General features: G+C 37.7%; 1 protein-coding gene across 4 annotated transcripts in view; it reads right to left on the minus strand.

Annotated features, from left to right (window-relative positions):
• Nucleotides 1-659: 659 nt before the first annotated feature.
• Nucleotides 660-27,478, minus strand: part of PCGF3 (polycomb group ring finger 3) — a 55,030-nt gene continuing 28,211 nt past the window's right edge. For 2 of the 4 annotated variants that reach the window (XM_071580889.1, XM_071580888.1), the window contains 8 exons: nt 22,545-22,662; nt 17,940-18,036; nt 13,102-13,157; nt 12,060-12,170; nt 11,450-11,538; nt 9,717-9,854; nt 7,857-7,937; nt 660-6,109 (listed from right to left, as the gene is read on the minus strand). In XM_071580889.1, coding sequence (XP_071436990.1) covers nt 6,062-6,109; nt 7,857-7,937; nt 9,717-9,854; nt 11,450-11,538; nt 12,060-12,170; nt 13,102-13,157; nt 17,940-18,036; nt 22,545-22,653 — 729 coding nt within the window. In that variant the 5' untranslated portion in view covers nt 22,654-22,662 and the 3' untranslated portion in view covers nt 660-6,061. Of the gene's footprint in view, nt 6,110-7,856; nt 7,938-9,716; nt 9,855-11,449; nt 11,539-12,059; nt 12,171-13,101; nt 13,158-17,939; nt 18,037-22,544; nt 22,678-25,324; nt 25,399-27,478 lie in introns of those variants that run through there. The other 2 variants (XM_071580887.1, XM_071580886.1) reach the window with 2 other exon arrangements.

Raw genomic sequence — 27,478 nt, forward strand, 5'->3', positions numbered from 1 at the left:
AAAAGTGCTGCCATCTCAGTAGAGCATGTAGAGCAGTTCACAAGCTGCATTTCTGCATTACTGCATGTAGATACTGCAAGAAACTCAACTACTGTCGCATCTGCTTTGTGTCGCTGCGGTATTGTAACCAGGTGTTTCCCTCATACCTTTGATCTGTTCAGGTATTAAAGTAAGTCTCAAGGATCTTGAAGGGAAAAAAAAACACTCTTCAACTTACATGGTAGGCAATCACCAGTGTTTCCCAAATACCACAACAGATCCATACTTTTTCAGAGATAAACATATAAAGTTCACCAATCAAAGCCTCCTGTAAGAGACCTTTTTCCCCTCGCTCAGCAGCACACTTAAAGTAAAATGAAACCTGAAAAGCATTTCCATACATTCTATTCGGCATGTGTGTAAGTGAATGCCTGTGTTCCAGGACACTGCAGCAGGTCGCTGTGCAGAACACCAGATGAGGGTAAGGCTGAAAGGAACACAGCTGGCTGAAACTATTTACTTGCCATACACTTGTCACAGACATACTGCCATTCTATGCAGTGGAGTAACACTTCAGGCCATCCTTCTGCTTTGAGTAAAAGGCTAAATATGATAACGCAATACCACACCACCTCTGCTTCAGTCACACTGCATTTATTCAGTATTATGATGACTGCTAGCTCCTGATGTTCTTGGGGGAAAATGGGACAATAACTTCCAGCCTGACAGTATTTCAGTTAGTTTCTCTGCTTTTATTAACAAGCATATAATATTCATTGGCAAAACACTGGATACAAGCTTCACTATCATAAAATGAAAACATTAAGCATTAATCCCCAAAGGCTTATTCAGACAAAACTAGCCACCAGTAGTACAGAAATCACACAGTAACACAAAGCATAAAAAATTGTAAACTTTTAAATGAAGCTAAGCCAAAAATGTTTACACTGTGACAATTCCAGAATCTTTATTATGCCACGTGTGAGCAAAAAGGCTTAGTGGTTGCACTGGCTTATTGTCCCTTAACTGTAAAATAATCTTGTTGCAGAAGAACGAACTTTCCTTTTGTCCAGGTAAGTCTCTTGAATTCAAAATTCCATCAAACCAATACTTTTAGTTTCAAATAAGCATAACAAAAATAGTGGAATATCAGCATTCAAAAATCACAGCTACTTCTTTAAGCCCTACCTATCCATTAGCAAGAATGATCCCACTGGTTCTGCAGAACCATTCAGGATAATAATAAAGTTACCAGTGTAAGTGTTCACAGAATTGGACGTTTGGATCCTACTCTACCACCAGGATGTGGACGGGACATCATGGCTTAAAAAGATTTTTAAAAAGCCCGAAGTGTGATCAACCATGGATCAAATAGCAGAGCCATATCTTTAATTTGTAAATAAATAAACCACAACTGCACAGAAAAACATTACCAACTGACTTGCCACAAGACCCAAGTTCCTAGACAGTTTTTGTCCTGACTGCAATTTTTGATTAAAGCAGGGACTGAAACACTGTTCCATGTTCTTTAATGTTGTTCTCTGCAGCTTTTACTTCAAAAACTGATCTCATGATCTTACTTGCAGTTAATTGTATCTTATGTAGAGATTCTTTTGTGTGGGACAATTTCTTTTCCTGTTATCAACTTCAGGCAGATTAACTGAAGTGCAGGTTGCATTAATGTTTCCAGTAAAACATCCAAACTGAAGTGATTACCTGAGGAAAAACAGAAACTTCATTTTTCTGTTCAGTAAAGCCTTCTGTAAAAAATGCATTTTGAGTACTAAAGATTCATCTCACTGGTGTACAGTCTGGTTGGCTTTTTCCTATTATATTTAGCTCAGTGTAAAATGCAGAATGCTGTAAAATAGGGAAGTTGTATTTATTATCCAGCAGAAGAAAAAAGATCAGTAAATCCCCAAGAACTAACTATGTTGTTAAAAAGACAATAAGCTTTCAAAGGCTCATAGCCTACTGGAAAAAAAATAGCACCATTATATTTGTAGTCTGATATTTTTTATGGTCCCATATCCCCTGAGGTGATAGTGTTGTGTATACTATTGCACAACCAATAAAAATAAATATTCCCAGGTTTGATGGTACACAAATATACCAGACCTAACAATGGCACAAAACATTTTCAGATAGGCTGCAAGTCTTGTCGATTGCTTCCACAATTCACATTAAGGTTTCTTGCAAGATCATTTATTTTAAAATATTGCTGACAGATAGGTCTTGTACTTACACAGATTTTAAATCCCCTATTTCACTCTTAAAGTAAAGAAAAGGAACAAATCAAAAAACACACCTACCCCCAAATAATAGCCCCAAATAAAACCCCATTTGAACAAGTGAGAAAAGCTGTCTACATTCTTTTTAAATGTAATGGTAAATAGATGCTACATTTACAATTTAAACATATGCCTAATAAATGCATGTTTCAAACCTATTGCACAAAAGCATAAATAATGCTCTTTATCCATATGAAACAGAAACATACAAATGAAAGCTACTCAAACTCAATGTAAAAGGAAGAAGCTTACATAAACATCTTACAATTTGATTTTATATGCCTGTAAACAAAGATGGACTACTGAAACAAAAAATACTTGGATGGTAAAATAAGACAGAAGGCTTAAAGTAGAATAAATAATCTTATAAAGTTAAAATTTAAACCTTCAAATCTTATTTAAATTCAATATTATATATTCTATCTGAATTTTTTATTTTTAATGAAACTATATTGAATGAGACTCTTAGCTTGGATGATTCATCAGTCTCATTGCTGCTGAGGATCATGCAACAAGATACTTCTTTGCTGCAATGTCCTCCAGCATAAGAAATTGTAAAAACTACTTCACAGTAAAGACATCTTCACCAAAGCCAAGATAAACTACTATGATCTCACCAGGACTAGGAAATATCTATGGCAGAGACCAAATTTTAGTTCAACTTTGAACAATATCTGGATTACTTTACCCAATATAATCTTGATATAAATTAACTGTCTCTTAAGCATCACACAAGTGAAACAAGACTGACCCAAAGATGACCTCTCTCTGCATTGCAGTCTTTTAGTGAGGCTAACATAGGGTCCAGACACAGTCACATTACTCCTGAGGGAAAGTTTTTGTACTGAAGATGTTGTCACATGTGATTTAGAAAAATAACTGAGTGGCTTTGGATTTTTTGTTGGTTTTTTTGTTTGTTTTTTTTTTTTTTTACTGGTGAGGTTTCATCAGAATTAACACATGGCAAAAGCAGTTACACACAATTACAAGCAAACCCCCAGCTGTAGGTATTAATACTGGCTTGAATTTATGTATCCCTACAGTTATAAACAGAGTTTTCTATATACTGATAGCACCATAACAAATTCAAGTGATCCTAATGATGGTTACAAACTTTTAAGTTCTACACTGTAAGTTGTTACAGTAAGAGATAGATTTGAAAGGCTTCTGAATTTGCGTGTTTGTAATTAATTTCTCAGTTGCATAAGTACACAGGGAAGTAATAAAATCCCAATGCACTTAAAACAGCACTGCATCAATATCTAGTAATAAAAAAAGTTTCTGCAATACACACTCTGAGGTAGACAGATCTCAGATATATATATATGTGTGTATATATATGGAAACCATATACATATATACACGTATATATACATATATGGAAACCATATATATATATACATTTGGTTTTATGTAAATATATTTCCTGATCAAGGTGGTTAATCAGAATGCTGTCTGACAGCTTTTTGTCTACATCAGGTACAGCCACTGCGTGTATAGTCTGAGTGCACAGAGCTGGCATGCTTACAGTCCTGTTCATATTCTCAGTGCCCCAGTGGCAAAGCCAGCCCCTTATTTACAGAGAATAGTAACAGCCACATAAACAGCTCCAGAAAGGCCCAGTACGTCAGTTTTGTACACTTCCATACCACCTGCATTCACTGTTTAATGGAAAGTTTATAAAAATGGTAGGCCTATGAACTCATTTGTTCTTTTCTGTCAGTTGAAGTCATGGTCAAGACAGAAAAAAAGTTAGAATACATATATCTGAGTCCACAAACAGTAAAACAGAAATCAGAGCCAAGCTGGATTCCATGGCTCACGTGCATGTACACACAAACCCCACGAAAGAATGCAGATGTGGACTTCTGTGTAACCTAAACATTCAAGTCAGCTATCCTACACTTTGACCTGCAAGGATAGCAGCATGGTTTTGCCTTTGTGTGGCTTTCCTTTCCATCTCTACAATTCAGCAGGCTCACTTTCATTCTCTGCTCACATACTTTTTATTTCCTTCCCATTCATTTCTGTAATGTAATCAAAATGAGGAACCCTGTTTTCAAAGGCAAACAAAGTTGGGGCATCCCTTCTGCAACAGTGGAGCTGTGAAAGGAGGACTGAAAACTCCAAAGAAGGAAATTAAGGGATATGTGCTGATAAATGTGGTGCTTTGAAAACTCAAGAAGAGGAAGTAGAATTAAAAGGCTCGTATAAATCTCTTGCAGGATCAGCTTTCGGTTATCGAGTTAATGAGTAAAAGTTTCTAGTAGAAGAGGAGAAGGAGCACAGTTAAAGGATGCAGGGCAGTTACAGCCAAACCCGCTTTGTTATTCAAATACAATTTATCAAAAAAACCCAGGGTTTAACAATAGGAACAGCAACTAGCATTTTCAGCTGACTGGAAAACTCTTTTAAAAATTAGGTTAACTATTTCCAGCTGCCAATTGTATGGCATAGACTGTTGTCAGTGACGTGACACCTGTGGCAGACAAATATTCTCACAATCATGCTATATATGCCATACTGTATACAGCTTGCAGAAATCACTTTCAACTACTGTTTTTAAAATGCCAGTTAATTCAAAAAGCCTTACTTACAAAAAGTGCAGTGAACCCTGCTAAGTGCCATTGAGGGTGCTTTCTAGAACACACATAGTTATACGTGTATATAAATGCATGTACCCATATATACGTGCATGTGTATTACTTTGCATCCATTAGGGCTGATGCAAGCAAAATTATCATTTAAGGCCAAAAGGTGCTAAAATAATCTTGTCTGACTTCCCCTTTCTCTCCTCCGCAAGTGAGCTAGGAATTGCAGTAAGGAAAATGCTATGGTTTCATAAGAAAATAGCTAAACAAAATATAAAGATGCTAATATCTGAGTAGGCTTTAATAAGTAAAATGAAAAGCCTGCAATACTCACAAAGCTGTTCAAGAGCCACTGTTTCAATAGCTAGTGATAGCAAATTCTCTCTAAATTAAAAACTGATTTCTGCAAGCCACAACTACATAAGAAATATTTGTTTTTCAAGAAATTAAAAATACTTGTGAGTATTTGTCATTACGTGGTGCAATTTACACCATATCAAAATATCAGGCCACATTAAAATGAACTAAAATTATTTCTATTACTCTTACCAAATTAATACATATAAAGAAGTACCAAAACTTTAATAAAACACAAGGTGAGGGAAAGCAATAACTAGGCAAAAATGACAAATTTATTGGTTTCCCAGATCTTCTGAAGTTTTCAATGCAGCATAATAAATTATCACCAGTCACTGTATTAATAGGTATGTTCAATGCTCTACAGAATAACTTGAATAAAGCCAATGCAATCAGGCATACTATATAAGACAATAACACTTTGCAAAAATATAGTTTTTAAAGATTCAGAATGCGAAAAGTAACTAAATGCAACTTGGTGTCAAAAGCAACATATTTAAATCACCCCACAACATTCTAACTTTTTTCTGTGTAACTGTAAGAGACAAATCAGGCTGAGCTACATGGAACTGTGAAGTGTTTTCAGTATCTGTAAACTAAATGCTGGTAGTGTCCTGTTGAGTTGAGACTTCTTTCTTCTGTACAAAAAAAAGTATAAATATTTTCTGCCCAGAAGTCTAGGTAACGCATCCATAGAAGAAATATTCAGGACAGTCCACTATGAAAGCCCTCGTCTTTCAAAATTATTCCGCTGGTTTGTGTGATGTGATTAGTGATGCACTAAGAAGGTGCCAGATGATAGTCTCTGCAAAAAACTCTGTCCAGAAGGACAATAAAGTTCTCTTACAGCAAGTCCATTTTGGGTCTATAATGTAGCAGTAGAGGTGCTTTCTGCAAGACAGAAATACCAGGTAAGTTAAGAAACAAACTCAGAACTGATCTGTTCAGCAGGGCAAATTTTCTATTTCATAAACTAAAGCTTCAATGAAAGACCAGAATAGCTATCTGGTCTGTCAAAATTCACCAAGAAAAAGACAAGATGCAACTGCATTTGTGGGGTTCAAGCAAGAGACAGAGAACTCTTTTCCTTTGTCTCAGGAGCAGACCTGTTTAACTTGGAAAACTTAATCCCAGTAAGGGACATATCTAAGAAGCAGCCTAAGAGTTGTGGTACTTCACATTTAACAGCTCTGGCTTGATTCCTCTTGTGTGAAAGTATCCATTGATTTTTTTTTTATGAAGAGGTAAACTTCTAACAACAATAATATCCTGCACCATGAATTTCTGTATCACAGCAAAGCAATTAATTCTGCTTGTTTGTTCTATACCTCCCACCACTCCCAACCTCTTTCACTTGATAAGGCAGTTTAGAGTTCCCTTTTCCCTATGACTCACAATTGTATAGATCTCACTGATAAAGGTGAAGAATAGACTGTACAGATGCAGTTCAATCTGATGCCCCTGTTTGGTTCTTTCCTACACCCTACATCCTAACATTTTCTTTGTATCCTTTTATCTATACCTACATTCCACTTCAGGTGTGTGTTAATCACCTGTCACTCAGAATTGTAAAGGTTTCATCCAATACTTTGTCATCAATTTGTGTTCACTGACCTAAATAACCACAATGCTGTCAGTGCACTATTACTGAAATACTCAAATCCATTTCCAGGTCATTCAGAAACATGATACAAAACATATTTCAGTATGATTCCACTTTTGACATTTCTGCATTTTTACTGCATTGACTTTATCCTATGACTCTTACACCAGTCAATTATTTTTCTACTCCAAGGCAGAAAAATGCTTCTCTACTCCCACCTGCATCCCTTCTAGACAGGCAGCCAAAGCTACTGAGTGGTTTTACCTCACTGCACTGACATACACTTGGAATGTGGAATGCGTTGCTTGCCCATTACAAATACTAAGTTCTTGTTCAAACACTCCCTTATATACATACACTGCCTCTCTTCAGTGTTGACTTGCCTCCTAAATGCTCCACTTTGCTATTCATTCTTACCACATCACTTGAGCTGCCATTATTAACGTGACAACTAATATTCATAATGAATTTTGCTGTTTACTAATCCATTTCAAGGAAGTTTTTTTAAAGAACCCAATGTGAGTAAGTCAAAGATGTACTAAAACATTTTAACCACACCTGTCTGTGCCTACTAAGTGCTTCTAGAAGTTTCCTTTGCTAGGATAGACAACCACTGCAATTACTGCTTCTCCTTTACAAGTTAAATTCCCTTCCTGAGGTTACAGAAGAGCACTGCATTGAAAACTTCTGCCTTTTCTGCATTAATTCCCCCACCTACGTGGACTGAAACCTGCTTTACCTAAAAGTGTTAAAAATAATACTTTCTTGTAGCTTCCTCTTCCTTTGCCAGACTTGACAACAATTTGACAACTGATGTTGTGTTCCCTTTTTCCTTGCAATTAATAGCTAATTCTCCTTTCCTTCAATTACTTGGAAACAAATTAATACTTGGTGCTTAAGGATGCTGCATTAGATATTTATAAAAGTATCTTTTTATCAAGTTTGCAGTTACTGCAGTATAGTTCCAAATTATATCTATTTTATAAACATTTTATTTGGTCACTTCAAGATTTTCTTGGAACCACTGGGTCATACCTTAAATCTCCATCTAGTAACAACTACAAACTTGAGCGTGTGGTCCTTGCCAAGAATCTCTTCATTGCATAATATGTCCAGCTGACAAACAAAAATGACAGTTAATTCACAGGGACATTGTGTATGAAGCAACATATTTCAGGTAACACTACAAATGTTTGACAAGACTTTTTTTCTTGAAGGATACTGTACCTGTTCATCTTGCAATTCCTCTGCAGACAAAAATAATACCAGGAAAGAAAATATAACATCTGATCTCAAGACAAAGTGCAGAAAACCCATGTCTGCGCCTACCTAGGAAATACTGTGTGATCTGGACTTAACTGCTTGATTTATCTTCCCAAGCAGTACTAATGCCCTTTCCTGAAAGCTTTACCTGCTTTTAAAAAGGTCCAATAAAATGAGCAAGGAGACAGAAACCTCAAAGACAGCTGTTATTTAACAAACTACGAATTTTTTTTTACCTTTTTTGGTATTTTGTCAGATGGTATCATAAACTAAAAACCGGGAACACACATGAAAACAGAAAATGCCACCAAGCTGGCTTATACCACAACACTTTACCACACAGCTCAGAAAGGCCTGAACGTGCATGCAGTCCACTTACATGGCAACACCTCAAACATACAATAGTCTGTAGCAAGCAAAGAAGCTTAAATCCTTGTACTATCTACCTGTTGCTTGGTACCAGTACAATAGACTATGATTTAAGTACTCTTTAAGAGAGTAGGAAGGGATAGCAAAACAGCACTCTTGAAAGTTTTTCCTTCAGTAAAAGCCAAGTAGGTTGTTAAATCACAGACTGGCACAGTGCATTGGAGGGATTAAATACTCATACATTAAAAAAAAAACCCAAAAGATTTCTCTCTGAACAATCATTGTAGCTATGCAGCTGCTGGGCTACAGCCAGGAATCAGCCATTTCCAAGCCAGCTGAGGATAGGACAGCATACACTGTTCTGTTTAAGGACGACTGGCAGCGCTTGGGGACATACTCCAACCATCAGTGTGTTGGTGTGAGATGCTAGGAAGGAAAAGTGACAGAGATGCAAATTGACTGTTGACAAGTTTGAGCAAAAAGGTGTTGACACACTGGACTGCATAGCAGATGATTTGATTTGAATGAAAAATCTTAATGAAATTCAGTGAATTAGTGTAATAATGTGGAATTTAGAGATGTCAAGCTGAAAGTTAACTGAGATGTCCAGGGATTGTGACCAAGACCTAGTAAAGTGGTTAACAGAGGCTGCATTCATGGTTTGTCACTGTTAAATTTTGATCTGATCTAGAAGCAGTGCAAAGAATTGCCTTTCTTTCTGTACCTTTCACCATAAATTCTTCCCACTACTCCATGTATTCCCAGCAAAGGCATGGAAAAGTAGGTTTCTGGTAACACTTTGGTTGTGCTAGGCAGCAACTTCAAGTTGAGCTTCACTGAGAGCCTAGCAAGGAACAAAGTATTTGTGGTGCTTTCTCTTAAGCTGGGCTTCAGTAATGTTGAAGTGGTTTTTTACTGCCTGTCTAATGCACAAAGTGTGAATTCTCTGACAGGTTGGTGGTTTTGCCAAATTACAAAGAATCTTACCAGAGTCCATTTCAACACGTGTGGAAGCACATAACCGAGCCTTTTAGCTCAATTATTTACAGATGGACATGAAAAGATGCACTGCAAACTAAGTGGCAAGGTCTGTACAGATGCAAGAAAGAACAAGAAGGCAGCTACATAATATAATTCAAGAAGCAGTGTATGGTTCTGTTTTCTGAAAATAATATCAGACTAAGACATTCCTTTGCAAAGGAAAAAATCCACCCTTTAGACGTTTTTATATATGTAAATTTATTTTAAAAATTAACATATTACCTCATTAAAAGAAGAAAGGTTGAGTTTTTTGGCAATGAACTTCTTTAGATGCAAGACTGTTGCTTGTGCTGAGCAACGAATCCATTTTCGTTTCAATCCACGCAATTTGCTGCTATTGCACTCCAAGCAGATGCTTACCTTCAGGCAAAATCAAACAAACAGGAGTTGGCTGGAACAATCCTCTGCAGCCCCCGTCATGTACTCTTTATGTACTTTTTATTAATACAATAAAGTCAAGCAGTACTGGTATCTCTTAAACTGAAAAGCTTATTGAAAAAAACAATTTTCTAACATCTTGCAAGTTGAGTGACAAGCACTAGACAAAGTTCAAGAAAGAATTTTTGATACTGGAACAAGGTTGCCTCAGCTCAAATTCACAGGCTGTCAATAGCTCATGAGGACTATATGTTAAAAGTTACAGCAAGATAAACAGTAAAAAAAGCCACTGACAATTTTTAATGAGCACTTTTAACATAACTTCTTAAGGCAATCACTAAATCCAGTTGAAAATAGAATTCTAATAGATTTAAATGAGAATTTAAAGTTTAAAAAGAATGGATACAAATGCTATAAAAAACTTCCACGTTCAAAATATTACCCCCACAGGATAGGGGATAATATTTAGAAATTCTCACTTCTTTTCCCATTCAGCTATTCATTACCTAATCTAACCTCTTTGTGATGATGTATTTTATGCACTAAAGGGATCTAGAAACAGATACAATTCCTTTGAAATGACAGGAAAACATAAAATATATAGCTTGTTTATCCCCAAAGGAGTTTTCGCCTTCAAACATGTTATGTCTTCAAAACTTAGCAGTGGGCTTCCAAGCTTTTATGGTGTAGGGTTAACACTGACTCAGTATTAAGAGGATGAAAACAAAATAAATAGTAAGTTAGAAAAAGTGCTGTGAAGGTAACTTTCCTGTCCAATCATTCCAAGAGCCACTCTGGCAGTCACACTCACGCCACCTGAGCTGGGAAAGAAGGCCCTTCACAGCTACACACCTCACACTGACAGAGTCAGATCGGGTTTCCTTACAAGCTCAACTCTGGGTTTCCCATTGCAGTGTTTCAGATGTCTCAATCCTTAAAATAATTTGGGTACAGTAACTAAATAACAAAAGAACTGGAGCTGGTGCCTTGAGAAGTGACCCTGAACAAAAGAAATCTTGGGGTTTTATACTCTCACAGTTCAAGCACAGGTAAGTCTGGGGGTCATTGGCTCCTGCTGTGTCTCAGTGTCTGGTCCTCTGCCTGGGTGACAAGTCCCTGTGCCCTTTATTATGCAAAGGGGCAGCAGTTCCTTGCCTCTTGCCTTGGGGTCCCACCCTCTGAACTGAATGCATTCTTTAACACTGCAAAATAATTAATTGATAATTATAGACACACATTCAGCTCAATGTACCACAGCAACACTGCAGTACACTCCTGCAGAATGCAAGGCAAACCACCTGAATTTGTTTTGAAAGCCAGTAAATGCTCTGGAAACCTCACAGTCACAACTATGAAATCTTAACGCAAACGTCTTTAATGTATTCTCCATTCCTACCAAAACTCAAAGGTAAAACTTCATGCTTACAAGAAGCATTGGACAAACGGCACCTTGTTTGCCCCAGAGAACAGAAACGCAGCTTGAAACAGTTAATTTCTTCTCTGTTAGATTACCAAAGTTGGCTTATCAAAACACTACAGCTAAAATACAAGACAAAACTAGAGCGCTATGAGCTCACCTGTTCGTCACTTCGGTGGTAGTCATTATCTTCCTCCTGTTTTTCCTCTGAAGTTTCTTTATTTAAATTTTCATCTGCTTTAGTTTCACCTTAGACAAAAAAACCCAGACATAAACCTTACATATACATATATGTTATTTTTATATATAAAACTCAGATATACTTAGCAGCTTGTGAAGCCAATACAATTAAAACAGCAGAGTTAAGAACTGTAATATAGAATAAACTTTGTTTTTCCCAAACTGTGCTTATCAGCTTAGACAACACTCGCAGCCAACAGCCCTTCACATGCAAGAGGGGAAACAGCTACAGAGCACATCCTTCAGTTCCCCTGAGAGCAGCTCAGAAGCTGGGCAATTTCACAGTCCCCACACAGGCGTTGCTGTGGAGAATGACCTTGCCCCACGCAGTGGGCTATGAATAGCTAAAAACAAAGATTCCGCAGGCAAATAAGGGACAAAGTACCGAACCTATGCACTCACTGTATTCTCCACTGCTACCAAACAACTGTGGCTGTAATACATCAACTAGGCACATACCTCCAGGCAGATCTGTTCAGCAACTTACCAGCTGTCACCCAAAAAACCAGAGTAAATAAAGGACCATTTACCATTTCGATGAGAGTCTAGGTGCTGTTTTGCAGAACACGTCTCCCCTTTGATGTCCCCTGGAACTTCCATGCCCAGTTTGTGATAAAACTCCCTTTGCTTTTTCATTTCCGCTGTTTAAAATTGCAAATATTAATCCCTATAATAAAGTTCTAATGCAATATTTATGAAGTAATTCCAAATCCCTTCCCTCTTAAGGATTGTCAACAAGTAGTGGTATTGTCATTATTTCCTATCTTCTATCTCTGCTATTGTATCAAGTCATGCTTCATCTTATTTTTCAGAGTTAGAATACCATTGTACAGCTACTATTACAGCATTCCTACTAGAATGAGATGGTATTTAAAATACTGTAGCTAATTTTAAATACCCCCCATAATATTTCAGTCAAACCGCTGTTCCTGATTTTTTATTTATCATTCTGATTCCCAAAACCCTAGAAATAATTTTTAAATAATCTATTTCATTTATTGATGTTTGAAAGTATTCTGCTTTTGCAGCTTAAATTGATTAAAACACCCAATTTAAATGAAAGTCTTAACATACATGAAGACAAAAAAACCCCAGAGTTCTATAAAGTACTTCTTTAGTTGAATAGATCTAGTGTCAAAAAAAATTATGAAAATACAAAATGAAAGTTCCCTAATAAGGACTCACAGAGTACAGAAACTAAAAGCTTTTCTGCCTTGCATTTTTACCCCTGAGAATTCTAGAAAGCTTGCACAGCAGGTTTAAGTAACAGTTTAACAAAAACAAATTAGGAGTTATGGTGTGCCAGTGTTCAAAAGATGAATGGCTATTCTGCTTTACAGAACACTGCCTTTGGAAGAAATATCCCATGTTGCCTCCCACCATCACCCACACTGAACTGCTGCTAGTACAGGTATGAGATTAAATTAATCACTAAAAATGAAATAATATGGATTTCCATTGCATTTTTCTTCAGTTGCACTCCCTTTTTCATCACTTGAAATTTTTTTTTATTTTTATGTTAAAGAAACATTTGCAAACTGACCTCTAAAAAAAGGCCACACCCCAACTTACCTTCTTGGAGGCCTGGCACAAGTTTGTAAACAATATCTTGCATTGTTCTGTCATGACTAGCAAGAAAAAAATAAAAACTTAAGTCAACCTTATGGATTCAAAACATGTCCATTTAAAAGTTCCAGTACTAAATATGTGTAAAAATCTTTAAATGCACTTAAGAAGAATTTTACTTCTCCAATCAATATTTCTGTCAAACAAGAAAAGAAAGTAACATAAAACCAATTATGAAAAGCACAGGATAGGACAAAAATCAAATAGAAGATTCTTTGAGAAAGAACAGCTTGTGGAGGAAATCAACCCATGGAATATTACCACTTGCATCAAGACAAGTATGTCACTAGTAATCTCAAACTTCTTTGACCTTTGAGATTAACTAATTTTTATTACAAAAGAACCAAGGACAGCCCGTTTCTCACTCCTATAGACTCATATCTCACATTTCTAGACTTGCTATGTCTACTAGGCTTCCCATAAAAGCAGAACAGTTCTTAGAAAAAGACCAAGACAATTTACATTTTAATTAGCTCCTAAAAGGCAGCATTTTAACTGAGAACAGCATTGTGCAGCTAAGTAGCCTGTAGAAGTAGTGTGTCTCAAATAAAACAAAGGTAATAATCCCACTGGAACTGCAGCAGTAGGACTAGTTAAGATTGCTAAACTTTAATTCTCAACTCATCTAGATAAAATTCTGTTCTAGCCTAAAATAAGTCACTATCTGAAAGAAATGAAATATTACTCCAGATTCCAATTAATAACTAATACCAGAAGCATTTCAAGTGCCTGTCCTGCCTGTTTCAATGTCATTACCCCAAAAGAGTTTCAAATATCAAATCCTGAATATGACTTAAAGAGAAGAGGCTTACAATAATAATCTCAGGCTGCTCATCCCCTGACATGAGCACTTCAAACAGGGGCGATCAGTGAACGAGTAAAGAAATGGTGACAAATCAAGACATTCATAAACACTAATTAGTAGTACAAGAAGAATCAAAATACCGTTAGTTCTATATTCACATCATTTCAATCAGTAGCAATGCCATTTGCACAGGCCGGGATTATCAAGTGCCACACATCACCAAAATATTTCCACAAAAGTAACTAAGACATCACTAATATATTAGAGGTGAGAATTTGGGGGTTAGAAGTAGATCATCTTTGATCACCTTTTTTTTTATCTAGATGAACTATATGATCTTTAAAGTCCCTTACAGCCCCATTTTATTATTCTATTTAACAGTATTCAGAAATGTGAAAAAGGAGACACATTTAGTTTACCTATTTTCCAGACAGAGTGAGATGAATAGGACAACAAAACTACTTTAAGACATCTTGTGACACCTTAACTGTCAATTCTTTATTAAAAATGATTAAATAAATATACTCAAAATTAAGCTGGACAAAGCCTGTTTCAATTTTGAAGGGGCAATGTTTTATGACTAGTTCAAGAAGCTTACTTCATTTGAAGTGTATTCAAGCAAAACCAAGGAACAAATTGCTTCATAATTGTTCTCAATTTGATGCTGTTTCTTGGCCACTTTTTACACAGGTTTTTGAACAAGGCAATGGCATATTGTCGTGGCATTACAGAAGACAAACATGTTATCCTACATATCATTCATTCATTCTTACCTATTTTCACCTATTTGTCCCTTGAATTATACACTCATACAGGACATTATCAGCACATCATATAACACATTATCAGTGTACACCATTATTCTTCAACTACAGAAACAGTATAACTAGATTCACACTCCTGAATGAGCAATACAAGTGCATACAGAATACTAACAGTTTTCTGCAAAGCTGCAATTGGACTCATTTTGCTATAAGCATTGCTTCAGAAATTGTTATAGAACTGAGAAAGGCACATGGAAAAATGCTAAGAACAAATGCAAACTCTTTACAGAGGTGGACACAACAGTACTTGATATGCAACAGCTAATGCAAACACACTGTCATAACTACCTTCATGAGCACAAGTTTCTGTACTGTAGTAAAATGAAGAGAAAGCACACAAGGAAAAGAAAGGGAATCCTTTTCTGAAAACAAAAGGAGGAAAAAAACTCAAAAAAATGTTTCGTGAAAAAAAGGAAACTGGAGAACAATACCATATTTGTATTAGGTCAGAAAGGGAAAGCAGAAAACAAAACCATCCAGAAGGTTCTTGGAATGCATTAATGGGAACCTTCCTTCTCCAAGTGATAGAGAAGCCAATGAGGAGAGATGTTATTCGGGACCTTGCTCTCTCATCAGTAACTTGGTGTAGTGGCCATGAAATGGTGGAGTTCAAGGCCCTTAGGGCAGTGAGGAGGCTGCACAGCAAGCTCACTACACTGGGCTTCAGGAGAGTAGACTTTAACCTCTTTAGGGATTTGCTTGATAGGGTTCCATGGGATACAGCCCTGGAGGGAAGAGGGGCCCAAGAACACTGGTCGATATTCACAGATCACTTTCTCTAAGCTCAGGAGTGAGGCATCTCAAGAAAGAGGTCAGTAAAACATGGTAGGAGGCCATCATGCATGCTCAAGGAACACCTGGACAAACTCAAATACCACAAGGGTACACCCAGAGGGTGAAAGGAAGGACAAATAGCACAGGAGGAACACAAAGAAATTTTCCTCAGAAAAGCTAAAGTTCTGATGGAATTAGCTCTGGCCAGGGACATCAAAGGCAATGAGAAATGTGGACTCTCTCTGGAAGTAAATGGGAGACATGGTTACCTGGGATGTGGAGAAGGCTGAGGTACTCAATGACTTTTTTGCTCCAGTCATCACCCTTAAGTGCTCCAGGACACACTGCCCACATTGCAGAAGTTGCAGATGGCAAAGGTGGGGACTGGGAAAATGAAGAACCACCTGCTGTAGAAGATCAGGTTCAAGACAATCTACAGAACCTGAAGGTGCAGGGGACCTGATGACATACATCCAAGGGTCCTGAGGGGAACTGCAGAGGAAGTGGCTAAAACACTACTCCCTGTATTTGAGAAGGTGTGGCAGTCTGGTAAATTTGCCACTGAAAGTAAAAGAGGAAATGCAATCCCATACATAAAAATGGAAATAAGGAAGACCTGGGGAATTACAGGCCAGTCAGTCTCACCGCAGTGGCCAGCAAGATCATGAGCAGATCCTCCTAGAAACTATGCAAACACATACAGAAAATAAGGAGGTGACTGGCAACAGCCAACATGGCTTGCACTAAGAACAAACCATGTCTGACACATGTGGCCATTTATGATGAGATTACAGAGGTGGAAGAATGACTGATGTCATCTATCTGGACTTGTGCAAAATATTTGACACTGTCCTGCACAACATCCTTGCCTCTAAAGTGGAGAGAAGTGAATTTGACAAATGGAGCTCTTGGTGGATAAGGAATTGCCTAGATGGTCAAACTCAAGAGAGTTGTGATTAATGACTTAATATCCCAAGAGAAGACCGGAGACAAGTGGTGTCCCTCAGATGTTGGCATTGGGACCGGCACTGTCCGTCACCTTTGTTTGTGACACAGACAGTGGGATCAAGTGCACCTGCAGCAAGTTTGCTGTCAATACCAAGTGCAGTGGTGTGGTCAACATGCTGGAGGGAAGAGATGCCATTCAGGTTTAGGAATTGAGTCCATGTGAAGCTCATGAAGTCCAACAAGGCCAACTGAGAGGTCCTGGCGATCCCAAGTACAAATACAGGCTGGACAGAGGATGGACTGAGCAGCCCTGACAAGAAGAATTTGGGGGTGTTAGTGGATGAGAAACTCATTGTGACTCAGCAATGTGTGCTTGCAGTCCAGAAAGTCACCTCCATCCTGGGCTGCATCAAAATAAACTAGGCCACCAGGTCAAAGGAGGTGATTCTGCCCCCTTACTCTGCTCTCACAAGGCCCTACCAGGAGTGCTGCCTTCAGCTCTGAGCCCCACAAAATAAGAAAGATGTGGACCTGTTGGACAAGTCCAGAGGACAGTCACAAAAATGATGAGAGCGATGGACCTGCTCTCTTGTAAACAAGCTGAGAGAGCTGGGGGTTGTAGGACTGGAGAAGAGAAGTATCCAAGGACACTTTAGGGCAGCCTCCTAGTACCTGCAGAGAGCCTACAAGAGAGCTGGGAGAAAGACTTTTTACAAGGGCATGTAGTGATAGGACAAGGGGGGGAAATGGCTTTAAACTCAAAGAGGGCAGGTGTAGATTAGATAATAGATAGAAAATCTTCACTAGGAGAGTGGTGAGGCAGTGGAATAGGTTGCACAGAGAAGCTGTGGGTTCCCCAGACCTGAAGTGTTCAGCCCAGACTGTGTGGAACTCTGAGTAACCTGGTCTGCTAGAAGGTGTCCCTACTCATGGCAGTGGGATCAGAACTAGATGACTTCTAAGGCCCCTTCCAACCCAAACCATCCTCTGATGATTTTATGATATTCTTACCTGTTCCTATGACAAACAGACCTTTGAAAGATCAACTGAACATTAAAGCTGAAAACTGTTTTTCTTGTTACTGTGAGACACTAAAAAGCACTGCTCTGTAAAAGCATCATTTCTACTTCATATATGCAACTTCTACAATTCAACCTTACAAATGACCAATGCCAAAATCCCATTAAAAACCACACAGAAATTACAAATGAAGTACACACTCCACTGCATAACTCTGGAAGAAGCTGCCGTGCTAAGGACTTGCAAATTCACAGCGAAGTTTGATCCTGTATCCTCTCAATCACCTTCAAACTTCATTTCACATGTTTAACATGCTTATGATAAGCAAGAAAGAAAATTTGAGAAACAGCTGCATTTAAAGGGCATGAACCAGTCTCACATGAAGCTACTTGTGCTTCTGTTTCTATACTTACCCGATATACTGTAATGGGTGGCTCTGATGTATAACAATTCTACAGGTTGGACAGGTGTTGTTTTCCTCCAAGTATTTCACTAGGCAGCTTCTACAGACTGATAACAAACATATTCACAATTTAAAAGGAACAAAAGTAGAATAATAAGAGGGGTTTCTCCACAGTCACAGAAATGCACCTTACTGAAATTTACATGAAATTAATTTTTTGCATCATACATTCATGATGTCTAATCATGCAGAATACCGTTTTCATTATCTTTAATTGATTTTCTTGATACAGGGAACTAGAATTAAGGCATCTGTACCTATGCTAAGCCTTCTTAATAAAGCATAAAATACACAGTGGCACTCCAGAATTTACTAGAACAATTTCTAGTAGGTCAGCATTCAGTTTCCATGGACTATATTACAGGAACTATACACCATAAAGATACTAAACATATTTGCTTTAACCATGGCCACATACAGAACAAATGTGACAATTAACACAATGCAAAAAAATATTCCAAAGTTGGGTATTTTCAAAAGAACAGAAAACTTTCAGAACATAGATATCCAACAGTTATTACAATTCTAACTTTCATGGCGTACACTACAATTAAACTTCCACCAGGAAAAAAACTACATCAGCACAGACCCTCAGCATTAGTAAAACATCCTGGTAGGAGCAGCTGAAACAGTCACTCATTATAAAGCAGCATGCTTTCAGAACTATTACCATATGCATGCACACAGACACCCATCTCTCTTTCAAAGTATTTACACTCCACTCTCCTCTGTCCTGCCCAAAACCAGTACTCATAAAACACACTACTAAATGGTACCCTGACTCATTTGATGCTATAACTCAAAAATGTAGAGGGGAAAAAAATCCCAGAGGAAGAGCTTTTTCTTGAAGAGCAGCAGTTCATGTAGTCTTGATATTTATGCACTTACCACAAAATGAAAGAATTTCTGTAGCTATAGTGCCATCTACCTCTCAAACAAGATGACAGTACAATTAAATGAACACCAATTAATGCAAAACAAAAAAGGTAACAGCAAATGAAGCACTGTTAAGTCTGCCTTGTGCTGTGCAATTACACACCCAGGTGACAGCGCTGTGGCTGGCAGAGGTTCGATGAAGCTTTACAGCCTGACACACTAGGCACAGACCTTGTACAGTGGTTTGTTTCAGCAGAGTTCCAGAGCAGTAGATGCATTTACAAAAGTGAAGCCAAAGCCCAGTCTTATCGAGCTGATGAAAGCAGAATCTGACAGTGGAAACAAGGACAGGTATCCTGGAAAGAGTACAGGGATATTGCTAACTTGTGTCGGGGTAGCATCAGGAAGCCCAAATCACAGCTGAGGCTGAATTTGGCACGGGACATGAAGAGTCATAAGGCCTTCTATAGGTATGACAGTCAGAAAAAGAAGGTCAAAGAATGTCTGCTTTCCAGATGAAGATGTCTGGCAAACCAGTAACAATGCACAGAGAAGGCTTCAACAAGGCGAAGTGCAAGGTCCTGCTCCTGGGCTGGGGCAACCACCAGTAACAAAACAGTCAATGAAGGGACTGAGAGGAGACCTGCAGAGAGGGACTTGGGGCACTTTTTAGGGGGGTGAGACACTACAACAAACCAGGTTTGCACAGCCAGCTGATAATGTCCCATCCCAGAAGGGTTCCAGGTCATGTTGGGTGGGGCTCTGAGCAACCTAATGCAATTGAAGATGTCCCTGCTTATTGCAGCAAAGATGCAATTAGGTGACTTCTTTATAGGTCCCTTCCAATACAAATTATCCTGTAATTCTCCACTATTTAAAACATCATTGCATTTCATTATATTTTCCAGTCTGGACTAGGCATAAACTAACTCCTCCTGAAATTAATGTGTCACAGGTTGGCTAACATTCTGGCAGGCTTAGTCTCAGTGCAAGACCCAAATAAATGAAATTAGAAAGCTTATGAAGAGTGCTGCAGCCTTCTAGATTGATTCTTTTTTCTCAGAGTCAGGTTGGGATTAATAAACTTTCCTGAAATAGAAAATCATAAAAGTAATAAACAGACAACACGGAAATCATTCTAAGGTCTGAAACAACAGTATTACCAGAGTTTTCCAGTACCTTGGATTTCCAATGTCTCTAATTGCTATTTACCCACATAACTGGGCACTGAGTGTTGGCATGAACTGAGCTGTACATGTTCTGGTTTCTTAAATACATCAGAGAGCTTTCATTCAACAGCAATAGGCAAGGTTAGTGTTTGATTTTTTTTTATTTTAACAGTTTAATTCTTCTTGGCTTTTTTCTTTTCCATATCTAGTTCAAGAAATAGAAATGACTATTTATTATCCTGATGAACCCAGAAGACAATACCTTTCATAATGTGTGTTTTTTCCTTTCATAACATATAAGAACAGCTCTCACAAATAAGCACTAACAAAACTGAAATTGCAAACAAAAAAAATTTAACAACACTTGCACATATCAGATAACCTAGAATTCTAATCAAGGCACAGATATAAACTATAAAAAGAACACAGAGCTTCTATGAGTGAAGCTTTTAGCTACTGAATTAGAGGCCTAGGTGTCACCCATAAACTAAAACCACAACAGAGAAACAAGTAGGAAAGGGCCCAAAGACCCCTTGCTTTGCCCTGAATTCAGTTTTACAAAAGTTGCACTGTCCCTCCTTGGTCCTACAAATGAGTCTGACCAAAGGACTCAAGAACTTAATTTACTAGTGAAGAATCTCTGAATGGCTGAAGGGCAGAAAATTAGAGAAAAAAAGACAAGAAAACTGCAGTTCTGAGTAGAACAGAATGAAAACTTCAAGGTAGTGTAACTCAGAAGAGAAATCCCTATCTCAACAGGCAGGGAAATTTCATGATAGATTTTGCAAGGATGCTTTTCCAGGAACATATACTCTTACCATTACCATAGACAATACAAACAACGTCAACATGTATGAACTCTTTTTAAAAAGACAGGGCTATGTGCCTCTTCTCACAAAACTATAATTCTACAGGACAGAGAGTGAAAAAATATTCAGAAAATATCAACTGTCAAAATAAGGGAGGCACAAGACAAAAATCCAAACATCAGCAGCAGAAGGTAGGAAGGTGCATCCCCTGGCTTTGGAAGCAAGCCCTGTAGCACTGTGGATAAATCTGCAAAATTCTTCCATAAGCAAATATAAGAAATGGTGCAGATGATGACAGCTGAGGGGGTATTTATAGCACTTTGTTTTATTTTAAAGCACAGTGAATGAAAAATGACCCTCTAGCTCTGTGTCAGCCACATTAACTTGTTTTAACACTGGTTTTGTATACAATATTCTTAATAACAGAAGAAATTCTGGTAAAACCAAGTAGAAGTCTAGCTTGAGGATCTCCCTTTGAAAACAACACTGGAAATTAAGGTGTGAAACAAATGCAGAAGGGACATGAGACACTGCATACTGCATCCAGCTCTGAGGCTGCCAACAGAAGAAGGACAGGGACCTGTGGGAGCTGGAGAGGGACTATTCATAAGGGCATGTCGTGGTAGGACAAGTTTAGATGAGGTAAATTGGAGGATAGGTTTAGGATAGATATTAGAAAGAAATCTTCACTATGAGCGTGGTGAAGCACTGGAACAGGCTGTCCAAAGAAATTGTGGATGCCCCATCTGTGGAAGCATTCAAGGCCAGGTTAGATGGAGGTTTGAGAAACCTGATCCAGTAGATGCTGTCCCTGCCCATGGAAGGCAGACAGATTTCTATGGTTCCTGGAATCACAGAATGAACCATTCTGTGATCCTATGATTCTGTGAGGATACCCAAAACAACATGAAGTGTGACAAGAACAAACTCATTAAAACTGATGACCAGAGCTTCTAAATGGAATATAATCAAAAATGCAATCACTGATCAATAATGAGCATTGCATTTCACCTTTTTCAGACATATTAGGTGAAGAGTAAGTTTGCTGAAACTTTTAATTTTATGATGAAGACTCTGCCATCAAATACTTCTCTGTAAGGACTGTAAGTCATTGAGCTAATTAAACAACCTAATAACTTTATCAGAGTAAAAGTAAAATATTGTGACAATTATTTCAAAACATGGGATGTTTTGCAAAGTTCTTGGTCACACTTCACAGATATGAAATTCAAAATTCACAAAGTAACTTAACAAAAAACAACTTTCTTATCACAGTATTTTGGAACAAAAACTTATTTCTAGGGTGCAATGCAATAAATTTAATATATTCTTAATATAAACTACATCTGCTTTCTGCAGAGGAACAGGAGCACGAGAGACAATGGGAAGGCTCCAGGTAGAGAACATATGCTACGTAAACTACCACAGAAGAGAGAACTAGGTATTTCACATTCCTTTAGCAGGAAGACAGATTGCATTCTCAAATGCTTGTATTACCACTAATTTTATATGGCTTCAAGTTTGTGCAGTAAAAAAAAGCAAATAATTTGTTAAAGAAACGCACTGTCTAGTAAAGCACAACTATTTTGGCTGATGCACAATAGATCTCTCAAATTTCAACTAAAAACCATTACAACATGTTGCATATCAAGTTAAAAAAAACTAACACAGTAACTTTAACTTAATTATGCTTCTACTTACAAGTATGCAAGCATTCTGTTACAGTAGTAGCATCAATCAGGTATCCATTGCACAGACGACAGGTTATATGGGCATTAATGTCCCAAAGCTTAATCTTTCTCGTTAGCATCTTTGGTGTCTGCAGAAAAGACATAAAATTACAAAATTACACAGCTGTAGTGACAAGGCCAAAGTCATTTGGGAATAAACAATTAACCAGTATTACTCCTAAAGCTTTAATACAGCTTTAGTCTCTCATATAGTTTACATGTGTGTGCACATACACGGCACAATGAAAGCACTAACTCTTACGTGACTTCACTGAAATGCAACAATGTAAACCCCACACTATTTTGCAAGTCAGTATTTCAACAGCACAGAAAACAGGGCTATTAATAGGTTCCTTTACCAACCCAGGGACTTCAATTTAGGCTGAAACTCTACTATTCTTAAGTCATTTAAGTCATCCCATTCAGTCTTGTAATGGAGAAAACTTCTAAAAACAAGTAGAAAATCCTCAAAACAGTTTCAGAATCAGAAGAGTTTTGATAATTGAAAAGTCAAAATAACTACATCTGATTTGGCTTATTAGGTTTAACTGCCTTGTCTCAGTATGGTAACCACAATTTTGGATCTGTCTCAATAATGGAGCTGAAAAGCAAACCTCTTGAAATCCATTTTATTTAAACACAACTTAATTAATGATTACATTACAGATTAAAATAATTTCATCGGCAGAGCTGCAGATTGTTGTACTAAGAAACTTGAACTAGACAGCTTTCATTTCTTTTGAGCATGGGATGGCATAACCACCTTTAAAAGATGAAAAATCAGGTATTAAAAATGAAACAGCTCATTTAACTTTTTATTGCAGCAACCCCACTTGCTTATAGAGAAAACACCACATAAAGCCCATGCCTTGGCAAACGAACTGCTAACTTTTAAACACAGATATATCCTGCTTTTTAAAATACACTGGAATTGTACTGCTACCATAATTTGACAGTATGCCAGTTTATTAACAGAGCAGGCTAAACTTGCTCACAACCTACTACCTGTGGCCGCAGAAGTCACCAAATTACACTGTTTTCCATTAAACTGATTTTACTGTCCCTAGGTCACAAACACTGGTTTTCATCTAGCTTAGTTGGGAAAACATTTCAGAGATTGAATACTGACACGTTCCCAAATTTCACACAGAAATGCTGTAACAAGATTATTTGATCTTTGTGGCCTGCATTTCAATGAAGTGGTACTAAGCAAAGAGAACTATCAAAAGGCAAATTTTCACACCAATCTGGACTATACTGGTGCTGTAAAGCACTTCACATTCGACTGTAAACCACAGAAAAGCATATCCAACACCCACCCATTCAAATCTGCATTGTCCTATATAAAGAGATTAGAAAGACTTCCAATTCTCATGGCTAAGAATAAATTAAAAAAATAAAACTTTTTTTGAGGTTATTTATTAAGCTAGTACTTAGTCATTACAGAAGAATGAAAGGGCAGCTTGGTTTTGCAGTATACAGAACAGGTCAGACTGTATGCTTGGAAACTGAATTAATTCTTGAAAATTCTATAGATTTATTTCTAACCATCTGAAAACCAGACACATTAAATCCTTGTAAGTTAGGGCATGAGGTTACCAGTTAAAACCTACAGCATGAGGGATGTGAAGTCTATTCAACATCACTGGTTGTTCTGGAGATGCTTTAAAACCACCAGTTAAATAGCAACACAAAAGCCACAATTCATGGCAGGCAAATGAGAAATTAACCTACTTAAAAAGCCTGTATCAATACTACTATAGTTACTTTTCCAGGCAGGAATTCAGAAAAAGGTGTTCAGGATCATCACAAACTGAATCCAAGCACTACTGAGGCAGAAGAGCCAAAGATGTTACAATGCCAAGAAAACCAAAGAAACTATTTATTTTCTAGAAAAAGTATGACTATTTTTCCTCACTACAGTAGACATGAGCACTGACACTGGAAGAACCATCAACAAACAAAAACCAGTTTAGATGGGGTAAAATAAGAGAACAGTGAATAAACCACATAATGAAGAAGGTAAAAATAATACAAAACAGTTTATAACCCCTATTGTGCCAGAAAAAGGAAAAAAAGCTAGCCAGGATACTGCACCAACTGAATGGAATTTTTCCAGTACATTTTGCTACAGGAAAATTCATGTCTTCTAGAACATCCAGAGCAACCCTGTGAACACATCCTTATGAAAATGTCATACATACACCTTTCAAGAAGGACAGAAAACTCCTCTCACTGTATGTCTAGAGAGCTAAAAACCAGAACTATTGGAAGAAGCAACACATAAGGACCAGGTTTTCCAGGGCAGCAGACACTACAGTTTCACACCACAGTAAAACCTACAGTAGGAGATTTCTCCAGGAGGCCTGTCTCACACTGCCACACTGCAGCTGCAAAAACAGGAAAAAAGATCTTTGCTCTGCTCTTGCAGAGGTCCAGACACGGTTGCTTCAACACAGCTTAAATCTCCAACAAGCAACTCAACTTCTTAAGGTTGGTAAACACACTGTAAAGTGTCACACTTGGTTCTACCCCACATCTTGTGCAATTGTGACCCCTGTCCTTCAGTCTCAGGAGAAAGAAGAAAATTGGAATGTCTTGCCTCACTTGCTTTTCAGAACACTTGATCTGTTACAACAGGAGGACTGCTAAAAATTTAAAAATTGATAAAAATAAAATTTAAAAAAGGCCAGACCAGTTCATATGTACTTAGAAAGGTGGAGATATGCTCACAACAAAACGGTGTATTACCAAGATGTCCATTCAGTTAAGACAACATATTCAAATACTGAGACTTTGCTGAAAACTTGAATTGCTTTCTAGAGGGAAAGAGAAAAAATTTTTAGCTGAACTAATGACATATATATATCAAAAATAGAGAGAATAACATTATAGACTCATACAAGAAATTAAATTCATTAATCACAGCAACAAATTTTTAAAAAAGTAATTCCATATTACATAAAGCAATTCCACATTTATCACCTGTGTGTTCTGTGTCACTGCAGAGGAGAGTAAATAATGTAACTGCAAATTTCACTATCAACTTTTTTTTCTCATTATTATTGCATTTGAAAATTACACAGTTGTATTAGAAAACACAAAATCAAGCTACCACTCACACTGAAACTCTCCATGTGGGTAGATGGCTGGCACAGGATGTCTTTCATGTTCCTATCTGGACTATAGTAACTATCAGCTGAGAAGGGGTACAAGTCTATTTTAACCTCTGCTTAGATTAGATCTGCCCTTAGAAGGGACCCAACTTTCCTATGTTCCTACAGCCTTCTGTGAAACAAAAGCTAAATGTCACTTTTATCACATAGCATAGCCAGTTCTTTCTACCCCACCAAAAAACCATCACACCAAACATACACCAAGTAACCACATATGCTCTGGAATATACTGCTGCAGGGAAAAAAGTGGGGATTAGATCTGGAGATAAGAAGCAGTCAGAACATAAAAAAAATCCAAGACATTAATGCTTACAAGTATGCCATAAACTCATTGCCAAATCCTTTTTCTGTCATCTTAACTCCACCTTAACCATTTTAGAGACTATGCATTATTTTACCATTGTACATACAACAACGAATTAAAAAGATATTTATTAAATATTTTTAGATTTTACATCAGTCTAATCACTCTGAAAATATTAGTATCATTTAGGAAACAAGCAACTGAAATGTTACTTACTTTTTTTCAACTGCTGGCCTTCCATGAATGTAAGAAGATATCTCTCTTGAGAAAAATCTGAGTATCTTTCTGAAGTCTCAGCATCTGTTTTTATTATTTAGGTAGCACTCTCAAGGAGCTACTTTTACTATATTGCAATGTAGGAGCATAAAAAAAGGAAGAGAAGCATGTTTACCAGCTACCAGATTTCTCTGAACAATTGTGAATGAAGTGACAATCCTTCTGCTTAGAGTACTGACAGCTTCTGCACATGCAATAGTCAAGTCAGTAATCCCATACAAAATGGAACTGAACAGCAAGACTGGACAACATCCAAAATATCAAGTTTGACTAAGAGCCATCCAACCCCGTTTTTCTGTTTTCTAGGTATCAATTTTACCACTGTGGGGGTGCAACCAAAACTGTGTATTCTACACCCCCTATTCATTTCCCATGAACTGTTAACAGTGGACCATTTGCAGCAGCTGCCCAGGGCACACCTGACCCCTCAGGATGTAAGGTGGGTGTTAAAGAAGCCTGTGAGACAGGGTCTTCACACCAATGACTCAGAGGTGATAACCCTCCTCCGGGAAGTCATCAGCACATCCACACCCAGCCTGAGGGGTCACGTCTGCTAACGGGCCATTAAATCGATGCCAAAATCCCATGACTCACAGAGTTACATCACCCACTGTGAAACTTCCTGCCCTGGGGGAGGTACTGGGTATTCCCATCTGAACCTGAGCATATATAATCTTGGGGTTTGGGGACTTCTGGTACCACTTGTCAGATCCAGAGGAGGACCAGAACCTCAACAGGACTGTGACTGCCACTCTTGACCAGACTGAGATCATCATCCTCACCAACAGGTTTTCCATTCCTTTTATTTTGGACTCAGTGGAACCACGTGGGGCTCAGCACAGGGGCTAACAAACACTACTCTGCTCATGCCCCAGGGTGCTGGGTCATACATCTGAGTTTTGTGGGTTAAAAGTGATTTTTTTTCTCTGTATTATTGTACTTATTGTAATCTTTTTATTAAATTGTAACTTTGTCCCTTTGAAAATGGGAATGAGATTTTCTTCAAATCTGAATTCCAGGTGGTCTCCTTCACAGAACTCATCTTCCCATCTTTCAAACAGCGATATGATGAAAAGAAAGCTAAAAATGGATTCACAAACTTCTGAAACAAGTAATTTAACCCTGAACAGAAAAACAGCAGGAGTCCAA

Source organism: Pithys albifrons, chromosome Z (assembly GCF_047495875.1).
Source record: "Pithys albifrons albifrons isolate INPA30051 chromosome Z, PitAlb_v1, whole genome shotgun sequence".
Taxonomy (NCBI): domain Eukaryota; kingdom Metazoa; phylum Chordata; class Aves; order Passeriformes; family Thamnophilidae; genus Pithys; species Pithys albifrons.